Source organism: Petaurus breviceps, unplaced genomic scaffold, assembly GCF_028583685.1.
Source record: "Petaurus breviceps papuanus isolate PSGF00001 unplaced genomic scaffold, PetGlider_PUasm1.0 178, whole genome shotgun sequence".
Lineage (NCBI taxonomy): Eukaryota > Metazoa > Chordata > Mammalia > Diprotodontia > Petauridae > Petaurus > Petaurus breviceps.
Genome location: NW_027185777.1, coordinates 34,111,922 through 34,135,173, shown reverse-complemented (window position 1 = coordinate 34,135,173; position 23,252 = coordinate 34,111,922). Strand labels below are relative to the sequence as shown.

Genomic DNA, 23,252 nt, shown 5'->3' with positions numbered 1-23,252 from the left:
ATCTATCTATCTATCTATCTATCTATCTATCTATCTATCTATCTATCGGATGTCTGATTTGAGTTACCTTGTACTGTGGGAGACTGAAACAAATGATAATGGTATTTTACTTCATGGTATTTTAAGTATTTTACTTGCAGACATTTTAAAGGTATAATTTCAAACAGAATTGTCTATAAATTGTATCTTTATCAGGTAATGGTAATCTACATAGTTTTCTGCTGAAACATGCTTTCTCAAAGGGCTAGGGTGAAGCCATTTTTAGAAATATATTGCAAATTTATTTTGTAATTGAAGTCAGTTGTGTAGTCTGTATGCTTTAATAGAGTCTAAAACTGGCTTAGACATGTTATTGTGGTAAAAAATATCCACATATTTTTATGTTAACAGAATAAGCTTCCTGGGTTTTAGTGTGCTTTAGAAAGTAGTCATAGAAACTTTGCCCACTTAAATAAAAACAAACCTTTCAAGGGGCTAGTTTTGGCCTTTTAAATATAAAAATTGATAGGTAGTAAACAGCAGAGAGTGAAACCATTAGTGTTTACTTGGAAATTTTATAGTCAAAGTAGGAGTTGGGATTTCAGTTAAGATTTTTCTTCTAGTGTGTAGCTAAACCACGTTCTTTTTTTGGTTTAGTTTAGCAATTTTTTAAACTGTTGAAAAGTAAATTTAGTCAGACTACCTTTTTTTGTATATCTACTTGTTCATGACTAGATGAAATGAGATGATGTATGTGTATCAAGTGATCTGCACACTTTGAAGTGCTATATAAATGTCAGTTTGCTATTTTTATTATATACCAAATAATTTTTTAGACTGGTTTCTTTCCCCAGTGGAAAGTTGCTCATTTTATAGACAATAAGTAGACAATGATGTAAAATAATTCAGATTTGTTTGCAGTATTTCTGTAATTGGTGATTTATATTCTTAATTAAATAATTATAATAAAAATAAAGTAGTAGGGGAAAAATTCAAATATAAAACCCTTAAGTGCATGATATATTGTATTATAGAGTTTCTTATATATTTGAAACCTAAGTAGTGTTGTCATAGGGCCTTTGCAATAAAGGCTACCATTTGTTACAGAAGTGTTTTTATAGAGCTTGATAAAGTTACAATTTTTAACAAGGCCTTGAGAAAATTTAGAAACTTCTAGATATTTAATAACTTTGGATGTATCTTTTTTTTTTTATTAAGCGCAGTTGGGGTTAAGTGACTTGCCCAGGGTCACATGGCTAGTAAGTGTTAAGTGTCTAAGTCTGGATTTTAACTCAGGTCCTACTGACTCCAGGGCTGGTGCTCTACTCAGTGCACCACCTAGCCACCCCTGAATGTATCTTCTTAAAGGAGAATTGGGAGTCCAATGTATCCTTATAGAATTAGAACTAAGAATTTTATCTAGAAAGCTGACCCCATTGTGAGTATATTGAGGCATCGCTGAAACTGTTCTGTCCTATTTGGAATAGTGGGTTGTGTGACATTATATTCCTTTAACTACTTAAATATACTTCTCTTTTGCCAGCCTTTGCTAGTTTGTACTTAGTAGGTGGAGAAGCATGATGTATGTATGGATCTCACCTCCACCTGCTGTGGAGATAGTGGGAGTTATGAAAAGATTGGGCGGGGCTGGGGGGATCTCCTCTTGTAGAAACTTTTAAAACAATGTTATTCAGTGAATATTGTTGCTATGACTCAGTGGCATGCTGCAAATGAGTCTGGATGATTTTGGTTATGTCTTTTTGTTGATGCTTTAAATAAGTATCATTATGTCTTCCCAATGACTCCTGTCTTTGTCATGCCCAGTAGAACCATCCTTTTAGTAAAGAAATAGAGTTAAGCAAAGCAAATCTACACTTTGCCACATTTTACTACTTCCTGATTCTGAATTGACACAACTCTGCTGAAAGACTTTTTGTTGTTTATTCTAGACTCATGCTTAAATTTTAAGTCAGTTCTCTCAAGACACATCAGGTCATTACATTGGATCAGAGTTTTGGAGTCTTTTCAGTATTGTTTTTCTTTATATTATTGTGATCATCTTGTAAATTATTTTTCTTGTTCTGCTTATTTTACATTCACTCTAAGCCCAGAGGGCCCAAAATACAGCTCCTGTCATTCCTCTTTAGGAAGCAAATACCGTGTTTCCCCGATGATAAGACACTGTCTTATTATATTTTTTGGAAAGAAAAACACCAGAGGGCTTATTTTCAGGGGAGGGCTTATGTTGTCCTGCCTCAGCTCTCCTCCGCAGCTCTGCTCTCAATGGCGCCAGCAAGCAAATCACTGGACAGGATGACGCGCTCACTGCTGCAGCTCTGATTGGATGCAGCTCGGAGCGCAGCGTGTGTTTCACCGGGGGGGGGGCAGTGCATACAGAGGGTACTGTAATGTAGCGTGTAGCGCAGGGGATCACCTTCACTACAGTAGCAATCTCAATAGGGCTTATTTTCGGGGGAGGGCTTATTTTAGAGGAATCTTACACAGTAAGGGGAGGGCTTATTTTTGGGATAGGTCTTATTATCGGGGAAACACGGTATAAAATCCTGTCCTTGTCATTTGAAGTCCTTCACAATTTGTCTCTTCCTACCTTTCCAGGCCTCTTCCACTTTACTCCCCTCCTTAACACTCCATCTAGTGTCACTTCACTCCTTACTTTTCTTCACACATCATATTTCACTTCCCATCTCTGTGCATTTGCATTGACTGCTCCCTTGCCCATACCTTCCCCCTTTTGGCTTCCTTGGTTTTCTTCCAGACTACGCTTAAATCCCACCTAATGCAGGAAACCTTTCCTCATACTGCCTTCAGTATGAGATACCTTCGCTCTGTTGTGTGCATATCTGTCCTCTAGCTACATAATGATTTTTATATAATCTTCCTTATGTAAGTTCCCTGAGAGCAGAGACTTCTTTGTATCCTCAACACTGAGCACAGTGCCTGGCATATGTTAAACACTTATTTAATGTTTGTTGACTGAGTTGAGTGATGATCTTTTCTGCACCTTAGCTGCTGTCTCTACTTCCAATTTCTTCTGTCAAAAAAAATTCAATTATAATGAACTCCATAAGAAAAATAAATCAATTTAATAGAGGTATAATATAACTTTTAGAGAAGACAAGACTTGATGCTCATTAAACAAGAAATTAACAAAAAGTGTTTGGAGCCAAATAGAGAAAAAGGGAAAACCTCTTCACCCCTAGATTTGAGGTGGTGTAGTGGTTAGATAGAGTACCAGGCCTGGAGTCAGAAGGATTCATCTTTTTGAGTTCAGATATGACCTTAGACACTTATTAGCTATGTGACTCTGGGCATGTCACTTAACCTTGTTTGCCTCAGTTTCTTCATCTGTAAAATGCTCTAGAGAAATAAATGACAAACCACTCTGGTATCTCTGCCAAGAAAGCTCCAAATGGGATAACCAAGAGCTGGATGTGAAACAACTGAATAACACTCCAAGTCTCCCCAATTTCCCCTTTAAATTCCTGGGTCTTTGATTATGCTATTATGTTTTAGTGGGTCTTCTGGGAATTTAGGGGGTCCTTCTAACCTCTAATTAGGGTATTTGAGTGTGAGAAGAGCCATGATATGGTAGATAAGAGGCAGACTTTGGAATCAGGAAGACCTGGGTTCAAGTCCTGCCTCCTGAGACATACTAACAGTGAAAATATTCAAGAAACCTCTGTGTTTATAACTGAATTACTGACCTTCATCACAGGATTTTTAGTACTAGGAATTAACCCTAAATTGATAAAATCAATCCAAAAAGTGTGTAACAGTGGAGTTTGCTGAATTTAGTGTCATAGGAACTAAATGTGAATCTCACCTCTGCCATTTGTTTAATTGTTTTCAGTCGTGTCCAACTCTTCATGACCCCTTTTGGGGTTTTCTTGGCAGAGATATTGGTGTGGTTTGGCCATAGTTGTCAGATTAAAACTAGTTCTAATTTTTAAAATCATTGATCTTAAGACTCTATATCTGTGTTCTATTCAGTGAGAAGAATCATTGTAAAAAATCATACCTATCTTGAGTAAAAATTTTTGATAGTGCTTTATTGTCTTAAAAAAAACAAAAACTTTCATTTTTTTTTCCTTTTTTTTTTTTTAAGCATATTGCAGGAGAAACCAGGACATTATTTTCTAGAAGTAATGCCCACAGAAAGCGGAAGTTGTGCAACTGCTCGCCAGGCAAAGCAGAAACGCAAATCACATAGTCTTTCTATAAGAAGAACTAACAGTTCAGAACAAGAAAGGACAGGACTTCCAAGAGAAATGTTGGAAGGACAAGTAAGTTCATATTGATCATTGATCTCAGTTGTGTTCATATTTATTTATAGTTTTTTAAAGACAGAAAGCAAGATGTAGTTAGATGTCCTAAGTTATATCTAGATATGATTCACGTATTCTGGGATAGCTAAGAATTTTCTTAATCATTTGTTTGTGTATATGTACATATATAAGTATATGTGTCTCTTATCTATGTAAATTAATTTATGATGCTTGATCCAATTTTTAAAATGTAAAGCTTTAAAAAAAAACTTGGGATCTTATTAGCCTATGGAATTTTTTTTTGTGAAAAACTCCTTTAACAGTGCAGATCAGTAACTTCTCTGCAGTGTATAGTTTTAGAATTTTCTGGGGCACTGAGAAGTTAAATGACTTGTCCATAGTCATACTTTGGTAAGTTTCAGAGGCAGGACTTGAGCTCAGGTCATGGGTTTAAGGTTAGTTCTCTTTTCAGCACAGTATTACCTTAGATAGCATTTCTTCAACTTAATTTTTATTCTCTACAGGAGTTGTGGCAAAATTCATTATTTAATTCACCGTATACATTCAGTTCAACAGATGTTAATTTAGTATCTACTTACAGGTTAAATGGGGAAATAGGAATTTAGTATCTACTTACAGGTTAAATGGGGAAATAGGACATGTAGTACTGAAATATAGGATTTCAAAAGGTTGAGAGTTGAAGGGCCATGAAGGGGAAGGCCTTTCTAGGCAGGTGTAGGGAATGCCTTTAACCAAGCGACATAAACAAGAAAGGAGGGACTATATGAATGGGTAGTCCACTTTGGTTAGAGCATAGGGTATATGAAAAGTAGTATAAGATGAAGCTACAGAGGCATTTCAAACTTAGAATATGAAATATCTTGAATATTGGACTAAAATTTAATTTTATTTGGTAGTTTACAAGAAGCCATTGGTGGCTTCTGAGCATTTGAGGTATGTGATGGTATAAATTTAAGGGAATTTAAACTACTAGTGATAGGAAAAATGAGTTAGAGGCCACATTGCATTAACATAAAATCAAAAAGTGTAGTGTCCTTGTCCCCCAAATTTTATTTTGCATTACAAATTGCCTAGTAAATAATGATTGATCATTAGTGATAGTATTTTTACTGAGTTCCACCTTTTAGTCTATTTGAAATTGAATTGGAGACCAGATTGGTGTCAGGGAGCCTGATTAGAAGACTCTTACTACAGTTCAAAGATGTATTGAGGACCTAGAATAACCATCTAAGAATTCTGGGTTTCAGCTTTATTTGTAAAATCTAGCATTTGGCCTTGAATTTTGAGATACATTCAGGGGATGATATCTAGTAGATAGCGGGAAAATGTGGGTCTGGAGCTCAGGAGAGCAGTGGTACATACAGATTTGGGAGTTAAAGTAATTTGGAAGCTATGGAATTAGATGCAACTACTAAGAGAGAGACTCTGGAGAGAAGTGGACACTGACAGATACTACCTTTTGAAAGGTGAAATTATCAAATACCCTGCCTTTAGCAGAGAGAGCCTTTTCACATATGCAGAGAGTTGAAATTCTCTATTTCTCTTTCCTGCCTGCTCCTGGAACCCATCATCTAGTTCCTCCTTTTGTGCAGGTGGTCTGTAATACACTTCAGGACAATAACCTATATCTTACAATATTATCTCTACCCAAAAGTTCTCTCTAGCATGATATTTCCTCCTGGGTTTTCATATACAAAATATGTTCTTGATAAGCTGCCCCCTAGGCAGTGAGGTGGTACAATTGATAGAGTGTTGGTCCTTGAGTCAGGAAGACCTGAGTTCACATTTGGCCTCTGGCATTTACTAGCAGTGAGTGTGACCCGGAAAAGTCACTCAACCTCTCTCTGCCTCTGTTTCTTCAACGGCAAAGTGGGAATAATAACAGCACCTATGTCCCAGGATTGTTTTGAGGATGAAATGAGATAACATCTATAAAGTACCTACAATGCTTATCACATAGTAGGCATTATATAAATGCTTATTCCCTTTTCTTTCTCTTCTTTTTATATAATTCATTCCTTTTGAATAAAGTATTCCAGTCATGAATCACATCTACCAGTTCTTTGTTCTAATTATAAAGTCATGCTGTGCATTTTGTCTATTGAAATCTGAGTCTGTGAATATTATTAATCTCCTTCTGGGAGGTTTTTTCCTTTCCTGTGAATTCCTAGGCAGTCAAGGCAATACTTTACAGATGTTAATCTGTTGTTAATTTGGAGAACAGTTTTTATGGTCAAAGACTACAGGCTATTATAATTGTACAGGTGAAGGGTATTGAGGGCCTTAAGTAAAGGTAGTAACTGAGAATAGAAAAGAGTAAATTCAAGACATTTCTAAGATTGAATAAATAGGGCTTAGATGACTGGAAATTAGAGGATGAGTAGAAGTCACAGATGATTAAGGTTTTGAGTTTGGGTAATTAGGAAAGTTAACAGAAGATAGGAGCAGGTGTCTGGTTAAGAGTGAGATGGTTATTGGGGAGAGACTTCAGAATTACTCAGTTTTGGAGGAACAGATTTCATTAGCTATCCAAGCCAGCCCATACCTAAAAAAGAATTCCATCTACAACACATCTGCCAGGTGGGCCTTCAGTCTTTGCAAGAGAGGGATCTCATTATTTCTGAGGCAGCCCATTCTGCTTTGGTATAGCTCTAATTGTTTGGAAATTTTTACCTTACATCAGGCCTAGATTTCCCTCTGCAGCTTTTACTTATTCATTCATTTCACCCATTACCCCTAGTTTCTCTTCCTGTAAAACTGGATGAAGATGGTTTCCCTGCCTTTACTTCTCATATCAGCTAAATGTTGGGTTTGTGCCATATGCACCTATTTCGTTGTTATTTGTTTTGTTTTTAATTCTGTGGTTTTTAAGAATATTACTCCAAGGAAATGTGCAAAAGTTGTAGTTCTTAAAGAGCATCCTTCATTGAATTATAGAGATAACAGGAGAGACTTTTGGTATGAAGTCAGGGGTTTCAAACATCATTCATTCCCATCAAAGCACAAAGCAAAATGTGATTAACAAAAAGAAAAACAACTCCAAGAACTGATGAACTGTTGCTGCCTAATAGCCTAATTAATCCTCAGAATATAAACAGAGACCTTCATTGGCATCTGGTGGGATTATTATTGATTCTTCTATAGTGCTCACCTAGGTTGCTTGCAGTTAGAAGAATAAGCAGAAACTCAGTTAAAAACAGCTGCTAACCATTTCTATGAAGAAAAAAACATATGTACAGAGATTGAACTACCTAATATTGGGGAAAGGTGACAGTTATCAAACTTAATTTCTTATTCAGGGCAATACCAAAATTATTGTCAAAAGGATTCCAAGTGAGCCTATATGATCTATAAAAAGTCTGCCTCCAAAAATATTTTAGGGATTTTTTTTTTCACTGTCACTGGGCTTGGAAGTCTTGTCCCTTTTAGGGAATGATGAACTTGGGTAAATAATATTGATAGACTGAGAAGCAGAATTAATCCAGAATAACCGAGATTCCCAAATGGAGGTAGAATACTACAACATAACCTTATACAATTCCATGCATCACAGAAGGTTAAGAAATCTCTTCAAGAGTTGAAGCTCAACATGCTTCAGTGACCTGGGAACTCAGCTGATTTAAACTCTAATGAGAACTTTGGACTGTAATAAAAGCTACATTTAGAAAAATGGACACTGTCAAAGGTATGCTTAATATACATGTAATAAAACTGGTTCATGATGAAGAATCAAAGAATATTTGTCAAAATCTTATGAACTCAGTGCCAAGTCATGTAAAAAAAAAAGACTTGCAGCAAAAGGACATTAACATTTTTGAAGACAGGAAAAGTTTAATGGATAAGGTGGTACATTTAATTGTTTTATTTTATCCCTACTAATTCACATACCACTGAAGGTTAATCTTTGAAGTTATAAAAATTCTAAATTGTAAATGTAGCGCTCTCTCTCTCTCTGTCTCTCTGTTTCTCTCTCTCTCTCTCTCTCTCTCTCTCTCTCTCTCTCTATATATATATATATATATATATATAGTATTAACAGGAATGTTTTGAACTGCAGAGGCCAGACATTGTGGAAAGCTTTGCAACAATTTAAAGTCTTTTTGGCTGTGCAACAACCTGTCATGTCTCATATCCCATTTTGTCATTTATTTATTTTGGAGGGGGGAAGGCAAGGCAGTTGGGGTTAAGTGATTTGCCCAAGGTCACACAGCTAGTAAGTGTGTCAGGTATCTGAGGTCAGATTTGAACTCAGGTCCTCCTGACTCCAGGCCTGGTGCTTTATTCACTTTGCCACCTACTTGCCCCCAGTAAACATTTATTAAACAACTTTTATGTGGCAGGCACTATGGAAAGCACTAGGGACACAAAGAAAGGCAAAAGACAGTCCATGTTTTCCAGGCGCGCACAGTCTAAGGTATATGTGTCTTACCTCTTCTGCTATATTAGGGATCAACTAACGATGGCCCCTCGGCCTCTTTGGGTTGCTGCCTGCTTTTGTGCAGCTTGTGAGCCTAAGCATAGTCTTTACATTTTAAAATGTAATAAAACATTGCTTATATTTATTTACATTATTTTTGTATTTTAAAATATAATACAACTTTCCATTCTTAGCTGCTGGTGAACTAGCCATAGTTTGCTGACCCTTAGACTACTGTATCATAGTCTCCTCAAGAGATGTTCTCTTTGCAGCTAGCTAAATCATCTAGTATGATGTTAGTACTGGGGTTCAGTGGTAGATTAGGCCAGAACTTGTTGGAATCCAGTGATTAGATAGACTCACTGCAATGTGGCCTGTTTTCCAGAAAGGTCTGAGCATGGATTTTGGTATGGAAGTCTGAATAGGTGCAGGGAATGTGGCAGTAATCAAAATCTAAGTGGACAGGTGGTGTCAGGAAGGTCTGACATAGGTAGTAATACAGTGACAGGGGGCATGGTTTAAGTAGATTGGACCAGGCAGGGGTATATTTTGGGGGAACTGGGTCAAAGGACAATGTTACCAAGTCTAGGGTTAGGTAAAAGGGGAACAAGACAAGAGTTAACATTTACTGGGACTTGGGGTGTAATATAAGTAGTACCAGTATGGTTAGGGGAGGGCTTTAGTCACATTGGACATGGTAGATGTCTAGTGTTTATTGTGGTACAAAGTCAAAATATGACCATCAGCAAGGCTGAATTAATATTAAGCTATTTGAATTATGAGTTAATAGATTCTTATATTTTTTGTTCACTAGGGGCTAGATTTGGTTCCAGAAAGTGGGGACTCAAGGGATGTTGGATATAGTCATTGTTACCCTGTGAACTAGACCTGTGATTTTTCGGTAAAGGAAACTCCTGGTGAAGAAACTCTACCAGTTCAGCACTCTGTCTCCAACTTATAGCCTTAGAGATCAACCCTTAGCAACCTATATTCTTAGAGAATTACCTGGGGCACTGAAATGTGACATGCCCAAGGTCACAGCTAGTATGTATCAGAGGTGGGACTTCCAAGGTCTTTCCAACCAAAGCCAACACATGGTAGATCCATAATGAATTTTTGTTGAACAAATTCATATTTTTTTGATATTCGATACAAAAACAGAGGAATAGACTGTAATAGTAGAAGGTCAGAGAGTAAAAGGTTCATGGGTATTTGAAGATTTAAAAGAAGTAATGGGAGTAGGAGGTATCTGGACATTGGGTACACATGACCAGGAATACTGTTTTAATTTTAGAAAGCGGCATGTTTAAAAGGTATTGCTCTGCCAGGAATCAGGAGAAAATGAGAGCAATGAGGGATAAAATGTAGGATCACAGCTGGTATGTCTGTGAAGCTTCTTATCCAAATGTCCATTTAAAAAAAATTATCCTTAAGTATGTTTCTCTTTTTAAAAATAATTAAGTTAGAAATCTGTGTTTGGAAAGCCAAAGGTTTCTAGAGTTACCTGGCAGCAGTGTTTTTTTTTTTTTTTTACACTTTGTAATCTCTTCTAATTTCTTTATGTAAAAATATTTATAAAATTTCTAGTGATTTCAATGACTAATGTAATAAGCAAAGCTGCCCCTGATTTTGTTGTAGTTGTATCTTACTTGGGAAAGACTAGAATCATTATATAGCATGCTTTCTTTTCTGTGTTGGGAGTTTCTTTTCTGCTTTAAGCATGAGCAACCAAGATGAATGATCGAAACATTCCTCAAAGTGCCTACTTTGTGATAGTCACTAGTCATTATGCTAGGTACTAGGTATACAGTGACAAAAATGAAGTAGTTCCTATCTTCCAGTGGCTTGCATTCTACTGGAGGAGATGTGATGTACATCAATAAGTATATGCAACATATTTACAAAATCTATAGTAAATATTTTGAGAGGAGAGCACTAGCATTTGGGATCAGGAAAAGCATCATGTTGAAGGTAATGCTTGAGCAGAAATCTGAGGGAAACAAGGGATTCTAAGAGGTCAGGTTGAAGTGGGTGCATTCCCAGAATGGGGGACAGCCAGTACTATGTTGTGAAGTTGAGAGGTTGAGTATCATTTGTGAGCAAGAAAGCCAATTTGACTGGAGTATAATGTGTAGGAAGGGGAGTAATTTACTATAATGTTGGAAAGATATATTTTAGCCAGGTTGGGAAGGGCTTTAAAAGCCAAACAGATGTGCTTCTATTTATTGATCCTAAAAGTAATAGGAGGAGGTACTAGGGCTTATTGAGAAGGTAAGTGAAATGGTTAGACCTGCACTTTTGGAAATCACTTTGGCAGCTGTGTGGAGGATAGATTGGAAAGGGGAGAGATTTGAGAAAAAACAGATCAATTAAGAAAGAAACATTGAATATGGCAATTAGAGATCATCAGTGTCAGGAGGAAAGCAGTTTCAGTTGAGTAATGAGATTGAAAGCCACATCGCAAAGGGTATGAGATGAATTGGTGGCAAGGGGCAAGGGACAGTTTCCCTTCTTCCTTTCCTTCCTTCCTCTGAAAAGGAATACAGTTAAGGGGCAGTATCTTGAGGGGATGATAGATTCTTGTGAGGATTTCTTTTCAGGCTTAGGGACACTTAGTTACATTTGTAGGCAGCAGGGAAAGAACCAGTAAATAGGAAAAGATTGAAGATTAGAGAGAAAGGATGATTATAGGGTTAATGTGATGAAGATGGTAAGAAAATAATCAAGGATAAATTCCAAGAGGAACTGGTCTTATTGACCAGAAGGGTCACCTCTTCATTAAAGACTGATGTTAAGGTAGGGAGAATGATGGATGAAGTCAAGAAGTTTTGTGGTAGAGGTATTTGGGGTGGGTGGTAGAATAACTCTGTGTATAGGTTTTAAGTTATAAAGAGGTAAAAATGAGTAAATATTTCTCACCTGAAAACAACTAGATGGAAATGACTGGCATTCTTCAGGGAGCAAAGTTACTATATCACTACCATTTAGCATCTAAACTTTCTACTTATCTATAAAATGTAAGACAATTATAACTCATCCCCTTCTTACTAATTAAAAGCCTTCAGAAAAATTAAGTTTCACTTAAATTAGATTTGCTTTCATTTTAGATGTCTTTAAAAACAAAATACAGAGGGGAAAATGTCTCATTACTAATCTCTTCTCAAATATCACCCAATTTTAAAAAACAATATTTTCAGGGCAGCTAGGTGGCGCAATGAGTAAAGCGCCAGCGCCTGAGTCAAGAGGACCAGAGTTTGGTTCTGGCCACGGACTCTTAACACCCACACAAAAATACTAGCCGTGTGACTTTAGGCAAGTTACTTAACCCCAACTGCCCTCCAAAAAGCAAAAACAAAAAAAAATAAAAATAAATATTTTCATCATTATGTAACATTTTTTAAAAGTCTGTTCTGTTCTGTCACCAATAGCCATACTGGTGGAGAAAAAAAAATCTTAAATTCTACAAGTAAAACGATGACCAAAAAAACAAAATACCCTTGAGTGGTTAATTAAATTTCTCAATCCCGGTTTGTAGAACTGAACAAACTTGATTTTTTCAGATAATGATCAGTAGACTGAAACAAAATTGTACTTTTGTGTAGAGTAATTCATTATTTGTCTTTGATCAGTTTAATCTGTTAATAACTTGAGCTAGGAACAAAAGTATTGTTAATTTGCCACAGTTGTGTATTAGAATTTTTCACTTAAAATCTTTTTGTATTTTGCCAGAATATTTAAATATAAACAGTTGTTAATAATAAAGTAATGCTTGGATTAAATGAAAGATATGGCGCATAAATAGATAGTTTAAGAATCTAAATCTTTTATAAAATTATTACTATTTATGTAGTCTAGAAATTCTTTTAGCAATAGTCTTTGCTAGACTTATATACAATGGAGAATTCTTTGTTTTGGAACAAATTCGCCCTCTAGTGGATAAGTTAAATTTTCACCTTATGCTTTATTTCTTGGTTACCCACAGTTAAATTTCATTGCTCCATAATTAATTATTTAAGGACAAAACATCTAAAATATTTGTAATTTAGTTCAGTGCCAAATCCACACGAGTCCATGTAAATATATAAATATAGTTGCTAAACAGATAAGTCTCTGGGTCTTGAATCATACCATTGACTGTAATCTAGTTGAACAGATAATTGACAGTATGGATAGAGGCAAAATCTGGAAAATCTTTAAGGCATTTCCTGTTTTTATGCATAATTTAAAAATGCACTTTTTTTGGTTAGGTATTCATTGCCACTAAAATCTTTGTATCATTGGAGATCAATTTATTTTGCGATTTGTACTTCTTCCTGAGAATTTAATCTCAGAAAAAAGGCAGTCTGACATTGCATCAGATCTTTCAAGTTGTAAATCCACTAAGAATTCAGAAAGTACGTACTGTAAATGAATTTGATGATTCATGTAATATTATTTAGACTAACAGGTATTTAGGAAGCGTATCTAGCATAACCTGTTTTCTAGCAGTGATCCAGAAGGTATATTTTGAGGCCCTGTATGTGTCTCTTTGTGAGTACTTGGCATGCTACAGATGCAGACAAGGCCTAAATGATAGTTTGGGTGACCCAGAAAACTTTACTGACCCAGAAAACCTCAGTAATAGTATTGCCTAGTTGAAACTATGGAGGCTGCTGTGTAAAATAACTGGTCAGCTGTGAATTATTGTGCCCAAGGTTGATAAGCCTTAATCATGTTAGGTTGTTTGTCCTCTTGTTGTCTTCCAAATCAGAAGCCATCGCTGGTTATGAAACCAAATGGCCAATGTTTGTACTTTTTTATTGAGTGTATGACACTTGACAGTTTTGGTTGAAATTAGTATAGCTACTTGCATGTAGGAAGAGTATCGTTTATTTGAATAGCTGTTTCTCCACATTTTTTCTCTATCATTTAAAATTTGTGAATGCAATAAATGACTCAAGCTCTTTAAAGAAAAGCTGATATATACATAGGAACATAATTCCTTTTATTTTCCGTCTAAGACCTTTTATTTGAAGTTATTTGAACTCATTATATTCAGTTTATAATGTGTGTGTATATATCATACATATATAGTATGTATATATATAGCAAATAATAATACAAATGAAATAATGAAGACAAAGTTCAGTTATATAATATTTAGTAATTCTAGTAATTGAATCAAGAGTTCCTAATTATAATCTTGCCTTTAATAATTCATAACCTTCTAAAAAACATATTTTAAAAATTTAGATTAGCCTGCTTTTCTTACTAGCAGGACCTTTTGAAGTAGAGAGGGTGCCAGAAAGGTGAGGGAATGACTGAGGACAGCATAATAGCTACTATTTATATAGTGCTTTAAGGTTTAGAGAGGGCATTACAGTCATCTCATTTGATTCTCAATAACCCTGGAAAGTAGGTTCTATTATTGTCTTCATTATACAGATGAAGAAACTGAGCCTAAAAGTGGCTAAGTGACTTGCCCAGGGTCACACAACTACTAAGCGTCTGAAACTGGATTTGAACTCAGGTCTTCCAGACTCCAAGTCCAGTACTCGGTGTACTATGGTGCCACTTAGTTGCCTTCTGTATTTACAAAGATTATTACAGTAGCTGTAAGTGAGTTTTTTAAATGTTAGGAGTATGTCATTATTAATATAGAAGTAGACATAGCTGGTCTGGTGGATCATAGATATAGAATTAGGCAGAATTTTAGAAATATCTTTTAGTTCAGCCCCTAATTTTGCCCAAGGCCACAAAGATAATAAATAGTAGAGCTGGATAGTAATCAGCAAAGTAAAGATATGTGTCAGTTTGTACCAGTGTCTTTTGGAAATATATAGAAATTTATTTCATGCATACACACATATACTAATTCACAAGGTTATTTTAGTCAAAGATTCTATATTGCCAAACCTAGACTGTTAATACAGAAATTTTTTTACACTATGTTTTTGAGTTTTGCCTAGCATAGTGCCTAGATAGAACATAGGAGGAACTTCATAAATGCTTCTTAAATGAATGAATCCAGTAATTCTATCAAATAATTAAAAAAATGTTTATGTTCTAATTTTGTTAAAAATTTAAAATGTATACTTGTGGTGGAATATATTTCAGTTTAAAAGAGAATGCCTAATTTTGAAACTTTTAAAAAAGAATACCTCCATTAAGAAGATATTTATTGAGCTTCTACTGTTAAAACATTTCTATAATATTTGTCAGTTTTGAACAAGAAGCTTTTTAAAAATTTACTTCAAGTAATATTATAATTTAGTACTCTAGCCTTAATAGTTTTAAGTCCTATGGGTATTTCAGTAAAATATCTTGCAAATTATTTAATCCCTATGCTTATACCACAAAGCCAAATTTAAAGGGATTAAATAATTTGCAAGGTGTTCTATTGGTTTATCTTGTCTTTTATCATAGTCACTTGCCTTTCTTTTTCTTCTCTTCTTCCGCTCCCAATTTGAGCCTTTCTTCTGATCAAAGGAAAACAGTTAAGCAAAACATCATATACATTGTCTGGTAATGTACATGATATTCTGCCCTTGCTGTCACTGCCATGAAGGATGAAGTTTGTATTTCATGTGTGAGGGGGAAGACTCCTGCCCACTAGTAGGAGTTTTCATTAGATGACCCCCTTGACCAATATGTTGTAGAGTTCATGTATGGTTTATATTAGATGACCCTTAAGTTCCCTTCCAACTCTGAGATTCTGTAGTTCTGTGTACTGAGACGCTTATCTAGGAATCTGTACATGGATATTTTCTCTGTTGCTTATATGTTGCATACTGATTGCAATTAAAAGCCTTTTACAGTATTGCATAGCATAATTTCAAATAGGAAAAAGAGCCTGGGTTTTTTTTTGTAGTTTGATATTTTTTGGACACAATATGTTTTCTCTCCCTAAATCAAGTTAAATTCATATTTTGCTAAAGAAGCTTTGTCTCATTACCCAATATTTATCAGTTTTATTATCTCTTTCTTTGTATTTATAGCTCTGAATTTTCCTTGAGTGAGAAATCTCTAGAGCCTGTTACGGGCAAGTACTATAAAGAGTAGGAGACTTTTCATTTTTACAAGTAATATTTTGTCTACAGAATATTAATCATTTTTCTTTTCATAGGATTCTAAACTCCCCTCATCAGTTCGGAACACACTTCTGGAGCTTTTTGGTCAAATAGAAAGAGAATTTGAAAATCTTTATATTGAAAATTTGGAATGTAAGTATTTTATTTATATGTAACTTTTATGTACATTTCATTTGTCTTCAAAACTGAGAAAATAGTCTGTTTGGCTGTTGAAAATACTGTAGGGGATGACTGATATGAAACAAAGAAGACTTTTAATTTTTCTTTAACAATTAAAAAAAAGTATCCATATATTTTATTTTGACACAACAGATACTTCTCCAAACACCTGAACAAAAAGTCACTTACTTCTCTGTGGTTAAACTGAAAGGAAGGTTTTGTTTTTTAACTCTGCCAATATTACCATTGTATTTGACCAGTCTTTTGTTCCCTACCCATGTTTACTTTATTTATATTGTCATTGTGAATATTGTTAGAGGTTTTCTGCCTTTTTCCCTCTGCATCACTTCATACAAGTCTTCCCACATTTCTCAGAATAATTCATAGAAATCATTCCTTATGGTACAGGAATTCAGTTCAGTTCAATAAGCATTTGTTAAATGTGTGCTATATTCCTGGCACTGTGCTGGGTGCTGGGAATACAAAGATCATGTCTGGTAAATTGAAGCTAAATAAAAACACTTTTTAAAATAATAGGATTTTTAGGAATGCTGGACATGGTGAAGATCATTTCTCTTCTAGTGCAGAAACATTGTTACTTCATTAAATAAAATTGCCTCTTTTTGTATTGAGATAAATTTATTCTGAAAGGTTATTTGGATTCTAAGCTCAAGTGAGGCCACAACCACCTTTTTCCACCGTGGCCAAAATAAGTAACATTAATTAAAACTCCAAATATAAGAAAAACATAGTCAGTTTCACGGGCAGCTCAAAGCTTTGAAATTAAATTGACCTGAGTGGATTATCAGATCATTTGCATAAATTGCATATAATCTCAGAACTATTATATTCTTCAGTTCTAGGTTTTGAAATTGAACCTGAAAATCATATTGAAATATATATCTAGAATTAGATCGTTTATTAACACATGTTAATCTCTAGAAATTTTAAAATTCAGGTTGCTTTGATCTGGCCATAAACACGAAGACTCATAACAGAAGATAGTTAAAAGTGGCATGTATGTTTTGAATGTTCTGCATCTTTTGTACTTGCGCTTCTTACTACTCCCTACATTTTAACATCACCAGATGTTATTGGTCTTAACATGGCAGTAGTTGTAGTGGGATAGGCATAAAGTCTTTTGGAAGCATAAGGAGTTGAGAATCCCATGCACGCTCTCTAGACAGTGTATACAGTGGTGAGGATGGTATTGGACTTATGACTTAGACCTGCTACTACCTCCAGGTGACCTTTTAGTAGGTGAGTCTCTTTCCTTCTCTCAGTTGCTTCGGTTTCTTGATTTGTAAAATGGGGGTAATAATTCCTTTGGTTCCAGCCTTTTGGGGTTGGCATAAGGTTTGCATAGAAAGTACTTTGCCAAGCTTAAAGAGTGATATAAATGTCAATTTTCATCATTTGTGAAAATAAAGGATGTCAATATTACTATGAATTCAGTATTGCTTCTTTAAAGCATTTATATTTTATAAATCTCAACAGTATCTTTAAAAATATTAATACATATGTGTAAGGTATGTATTTAACTTATTAAAAAGTATAAAGAAGCTTATATGGAATCATTTGTTCAGATAACTGGTGCTATTTTGCAGCTTTCAGATTGTAAGTGTGTTTGAAGCTGTTAACATTTAAACTTTAGATCTGCTTCCATATCATCTTGTTTTGGGTTTTAGATTTCAGTGCAAAGAATAATAAAATATTGTACTTTCATAAATAAATTGTAGCAAAAAACATGTTATAGGTACTTCATAGCTTTGGATACTTTGGGATACTTAGAATTAAAATTAGAAGTCATCTATGCTCTCTTTTGTGTAAAGACTTACGCAAATTACTTTTCCCATTGAGCTTTACAAATCAGCAATAATATAACATCATTGACAACAAAGTTCATTATTCACTTTTTATATTTTGTGGGAGTTAGATAAAGAGTAATTATAACATTTGGTTATAGATTTTCAGTCATCTAGCATTTATTAAGTGCCAAAGATACAGAGAAAGGAGAAAGATAGTTCCTGTTCTCAAGAAATTTATAATCTAAATTTTCATACCACTTGAAATAACTCCTTAACCCTACAGTGGTCCTTACATTTCCTGATGGTAACTAATGCCCAATAACCAGCCCTTTATTGACCTTTATGAAACCAATGGCAATCTTTTCCATTCTCTTCTCTTGTGGTACTTTACACTTACTCAAAGACTTGTTCAAAGACAAGTCTGTATAGTTCAGTGTCTTTTATCTGTATATATTTCATCTTCCCAACTAAATTGTAAACTGAAGATAGGGCCTGTGTTATACATTTATTTGTGTCCCTTATTACTCCTTATTGTCTTGCACATGATAGGCAGTTTATATTTTGATTTAGTTGGGGCTTTTTAATATGAATCTTGAGGGGTTTTTTTTGTGTTGTTAGGAAAACTTTCTTATTTCTATTGCTTTATTATCACTTCTTTGAGTAACAAATGTACAGAATTAAGGGTTTTTAAAATTTGTTTTTCTTGGTTCGAGGTGGAGCTTGTAACTTTTTATCTTGATAATTGATTTTGTATGGTCAGCCAATTTAGAACTTTATTGTTTTTGGTGTGTTAGAATATAGTTATATGTTTCTAAAAATTGGAAAATATCAGATTTTTGTTGTTTCAAGTGCTTGAGTTCTGAAATTAAAATTTCATGAAATATGTATATTCTTAAAGTTTGCCTTTTTGAAATTTTTAGTGCGTAGAGAAATTGATACCCTTAATGAACGTCTTGCTGCTGAAGGACAAACAATTGATGGGGCAGAACTGAGTAAGGGTCAACTGAAAACAAAAGGTAAGGTTAAATGTCGATAAAAAGTACTTGTTTAAAACTTGTTTCCTTTTTCTTATACTCATTACACATTGAGCTAGACTTAGAATTCAGTAATTGAAATTGATTCATTTGTACTATTGCAGTCAAACAGTCTTTAAATATCTGGTTCAGTTTAATGGGAAAGATTTAATGGGAAGAACACTAGATTGGAAGTAATGAAGCCTGGCTTCTAGTTATAATTTTGTAGCTGTGTGGTTGAGGACACATCACTTATCCTCTTTGAAGCTCTTTTTCCTTATGTGTAAAATGAAACAATTGGATTAGATGATATTTAAAGTCACTTTCATCACTAAAATTCTGTAAGTCTATATTTCTCTTTCAGTGTCAATTTTTTTTTATCTCAACAGCCAGTCATAGTACCAGTCAGCTTTCTCAGAAATTAAAGACCACTTACAAAGCTTCTACTAGCAAGGTATGCAAGATACCACTTTATTCCATATTAGTATTTGCTCTTTAGCCAATAATGCAATATTTAAAATATGTGTATTGTTTTTATTTTGTATACTTTTCCATCCATCAAGAATAATGAAGTCATCACACTTGGACTTTTTAACATCATAGTCTTGAATGTGCTTACAATGGAGATAGAAACAGCACCAGGGAAAACAAAGATGGGAGAGTAGCCAGATCAAATGAAGTCTATAAAGAGAAATTTCATGCTGTAGGCAACACAATTGTAAGGTTGTTGAAGGATTGATATACAGAGTGTGTGAAGCTTATTGTCTTGCACAGAGAAGGCAGTCAGTAAATATTTTTGAAAGTACAGCCACTAGTATCCTTGCATTATCAGGAAAAAGCAAAGAAAGACTCTCGTGTGTTAGAGGTGACACCAACACCCTCTCTCTACCCCACTGCCATTGTGGTGGACTTATTAATAAGAGGTCCTAGACAAAAGTTGCACGAGGTAGGAATGCATGGATGGAATGTGCTCTACATTTTTGGAAGGAAAAACCAACCATATTGATTTGATCATATTTGAGTATTTGAGAATATTTTAAATAGAAGATATTAAATGGAAGATGATTTAGTTATTTTTCTAAGGATTAAAGGTAATGAGAGAAATATTTATTACATGTGGTAGACATTTACAAAGTAAGTTTTTAAAAAAGCAATGCATTATAAAATAGAAAAATTTATATTTTCAAATGATTCAGATCTCAATGTTTAATGTTAATTAGCTTGATTAAAAGCTCTGTGAAAGTGGAAAGAACAAGTGGAAGTAAAGTATTGATTTCTAAATCAATAATTTGTGTGTTTGTACACAGACAAATATATATGTGTGTGTGTGTGTGTGTAAAAGTGTATATGCACACCCACCTGTGTTATGTATGTCCCCAGAAACTAGAGAACTTTATATTTAGAATTGTACCTGTTATTTATTGTGTGTTAGCATTTTTATTTGTTCCTTCAAGAATATAAAGGAGGCTGAGATGTGCATTAGAGGTGAACTGATGGTGCTGGTACAGTTCATTGTGGCCTTTTTTCCCTTACATAACCAGAGATAGTGGTATTTAGATTTTTGAGAGATGAATATTACCCTTCTATCAAAAATTATACCTTTGCATGTTTGTTAAACCATAATTTATCTCCAGCACAGTAATATTTTGAGTCTCATGTTTGTGTTTTATTGTGCCAGGTACTTTATAGAACATAAAAACAAAGACCCTGAATTTAACAAATTTAAATGTCTTTTTGCTAAACTAAAGCAGGGAAGGGGGAAACAAAGCCCAACATTGTGGTGAGTTTTCTTCTAATATTGTGGAATTACTACATACACTTTTTTTTAATGTCAATTATCTTGACTTAAAAAAAAAGAATGTATTTTGAAGATCATAGCCAAGTAAATAAAGGGTAAAGGATAGCTTTCAATATTCCTTTTGTTTTAGGTTATTTTAAAAATTTCAAATATGTGTTAGAATTTTCTGTAGATTACTTTTTAAATTTCCCAAAAAAGTTATTAAACTATTTCTGGCCAACTTGGTTTTTTAAATGGATGTTAATTAATGGAATAAGGCATTTCAGTTACATTTGATTGTTTTGAAACTATTATTGAAATATACTAATTCAAAATATTGAGATCCTACTGTTTTCTATTTACTTTTTTGTTTTCTTATTATGTTACCTAATCTGACAAGTTATTTTAGTTGTAGATATTATCAATCCACATTAAGAATGTATGTATCTATGTATGTTATGAAATATGGAGAGGAAGTTTTACTTGATGGTTAGAGAAATGGCCTTAGAGTCTGGAAGGGCTGTGTTCACATTTTATCTCTCACACATACTATTTGTGTGTCTCTGGGTGAGTCACTTGACCTTTTAGTTCTTGAGACTACAAGTTGCAGAGAAGCTACTGATGTGCATTGATAGAAGGAGTTGTTCACCCAGAGCGCCTCATACCAATGAAATTGCAGGACCAGTTTAAAGTAAATGAGAAATACACATTTTTAGGCTTCCATAATTTTCAACTCTTTCTATTCTTTTTTGAAATAGAGAAAGAGAAGACTTTCCCCCCACATTTCCCTGTGTTTTAACATAATAAAGAAGCTACTCAGGGAGCAAGCAGTGTGCCAGAATAGTTTTGTTTAATAAAGATGCTTGCCTTTTTTTTTTTTTAATGTCCTTCTCCCTCACCTCCAATTTCTTTCTAAAAGTATGGAATCCTGCTAAAACTTTAAGGATAGTATATTATTCCTGTTCTCGTCTTCAACACCTCACGATACTTGGGTATTCAAGTTGAAAATAATAGTGAAAAATACTAGAAATGAAAGACAGGAGAAATAGTTTAGTTAGCTACATATATCCTGATTAGTACTTTAGAATGAATTCTTGGTGTAAAAGCTAAGTATGCATCATAAAACTACTATAATTTAGATTAGTTTACAGAGATTTCTTGTTCTGACTCAGAGTCTTTTAGGCAAGCAGTATCTTTGATGAGATAGTGAGAGAAATGAAAAGTCACATGAAAAAGAACCATAGCACCTTTCCCCTGAATAGCTTTTACTTAATTTCTTAAGGTTTGGCAGGAAGATGGTAAAGATGATGAATTTGAAAATGAATACTTTAATCAAGCTCATGGTATATTCCCAGAATAATATTTTTATGAAGATAAATCACTTTTTAAATAAGAAAAAGATCATTTTTAGTTTCAGAAAATTCTGTAACTAAGAAATAGTGCCTTTTACATAGGAAAGCATAGACATAGTGCCATTTCCTTTGTTCCCCAATATTTTTTATTAATAAATTGTATTTTAAAGATATTCTCTTTTACATCCAATGGTTTATTTTTTAAATACGGCTTTGCTTAGTAAATCTTTAAGCCAGAGTTAGGTAGTAACAATTATTTCTTTTCCACTAAAATTTTTTAATGTTGATTTCCTTTATTTTTATATCATCTGCATTTCCCAATGTATCCTTTGTTTCACCCCATCTGTTGGGGCCATCTTTTTTAAGCAAGGGGGGAAAAAGCAGTTCAGCAAAACTAACATGCTGAAAAATCTGACATATTTAGTGATCCTCACCCATGGTCCAATATCTGTTAAAATAAGGAAGGAGAAGTATCTTCTCAAATCTTTTTTGGAACCAAACTTGGTCATTTTTAAAAATTTCATTCAATTTTAACTGTTTTGTTGTTCATTTTTCTTAAATTGTAGGTATTTGCATGCATATATTGTTTTCCTGGTTCTGCTTACTTTATTTTGCATCAATTTATATGACTTCACTTCTTTCTCTATTTGTTGTATTCAGAATTTTTTACAATGTAATTTTCCATTGGAGAAATATACCATGATGCTAACTTTTTTTTTTTTTTAAAGCAATTGGGGTTAAGTAACTTGCCCAAGGTTACATGGCCAGTTATTATTTTGTGTGGGTGTTAAATATCTGAGACCAGAACCAATCCCGCGTCCTCCTGACTCTGGGGCTGGTGCTCTTACTCACTTTGCCACCTAGCTGCCCCATAATGCTAACTTCTTTAAAAAAAAGTTTTTTGTTTTGACATTTTGTTATTTCAGGACAGCAGTTCTAGGATCCCAGAATCATGGATCTAGAGCTGGAAGGGACTTCACTCTGTATCTGTGATTCTGGAACTGCTTTCTTGAAATTATTTGATGGTTGATAATCCTCAACATAGACTTAAAAAAAGAGTTTTAAAAGACTTCTTAAATGTCTTTTTTGTTTTCTACAGTTAAAGCAGATTTTAAAAGTAACACTTGAGGCCTCTTAGTCAATGAAATTTTAAATTTTCATTAGAGCAAAACATCAGAATCTGTAGTCTATTAATATACATGTGCTTTTTGAATACTATAACAAGCCTTTAAATCTCATGTGTTTTATAACTTGTTGGGATTTGAATTTATGGATAAATTACTTAAATGTCCTAATATATTTTTTCTTTTGCTATAATTTTCTCTTATAGTAACAACTAGAGGAAAAAAACTAAGGAGAGTAAAACCTAT

At 34.1% G+C, this 23,252-nt stretch overlaps 1 protein-coding gene across 1 annotated transcript in view; it reads left to right on the top strand.

The window, feature by feature from the left end:
- WDR37 (WD repeat domain 37) overlaps positions 1–23,252 on the top strand; it is a 98,736-nt gene that overhangs the window by 22,612 nt on the left and 52,872 nt on the right. Inside the window, exons 2-5 of the mRNA XM_069086537.1 lie at positions 4,106–4,283; positions 15,809–15,905; positions 18,661–18,756; positions 19,143–19,207. Coding sequence (XP_068942638.1) covers positions 4,146–4,283; positions 15,809–15,905; positions 18,661–18,756; positions 19,143–19,207 — 396 coding nt within the window. The 5' untranslated portion in view covers positions 4,106–4,145. The remainder of the gene's footprint in view (positions 1–4,105; positions 4,284–15,808; positions 15,906–18,660; positions 18,757–19,142; positions 19,208–23,252) is intronic.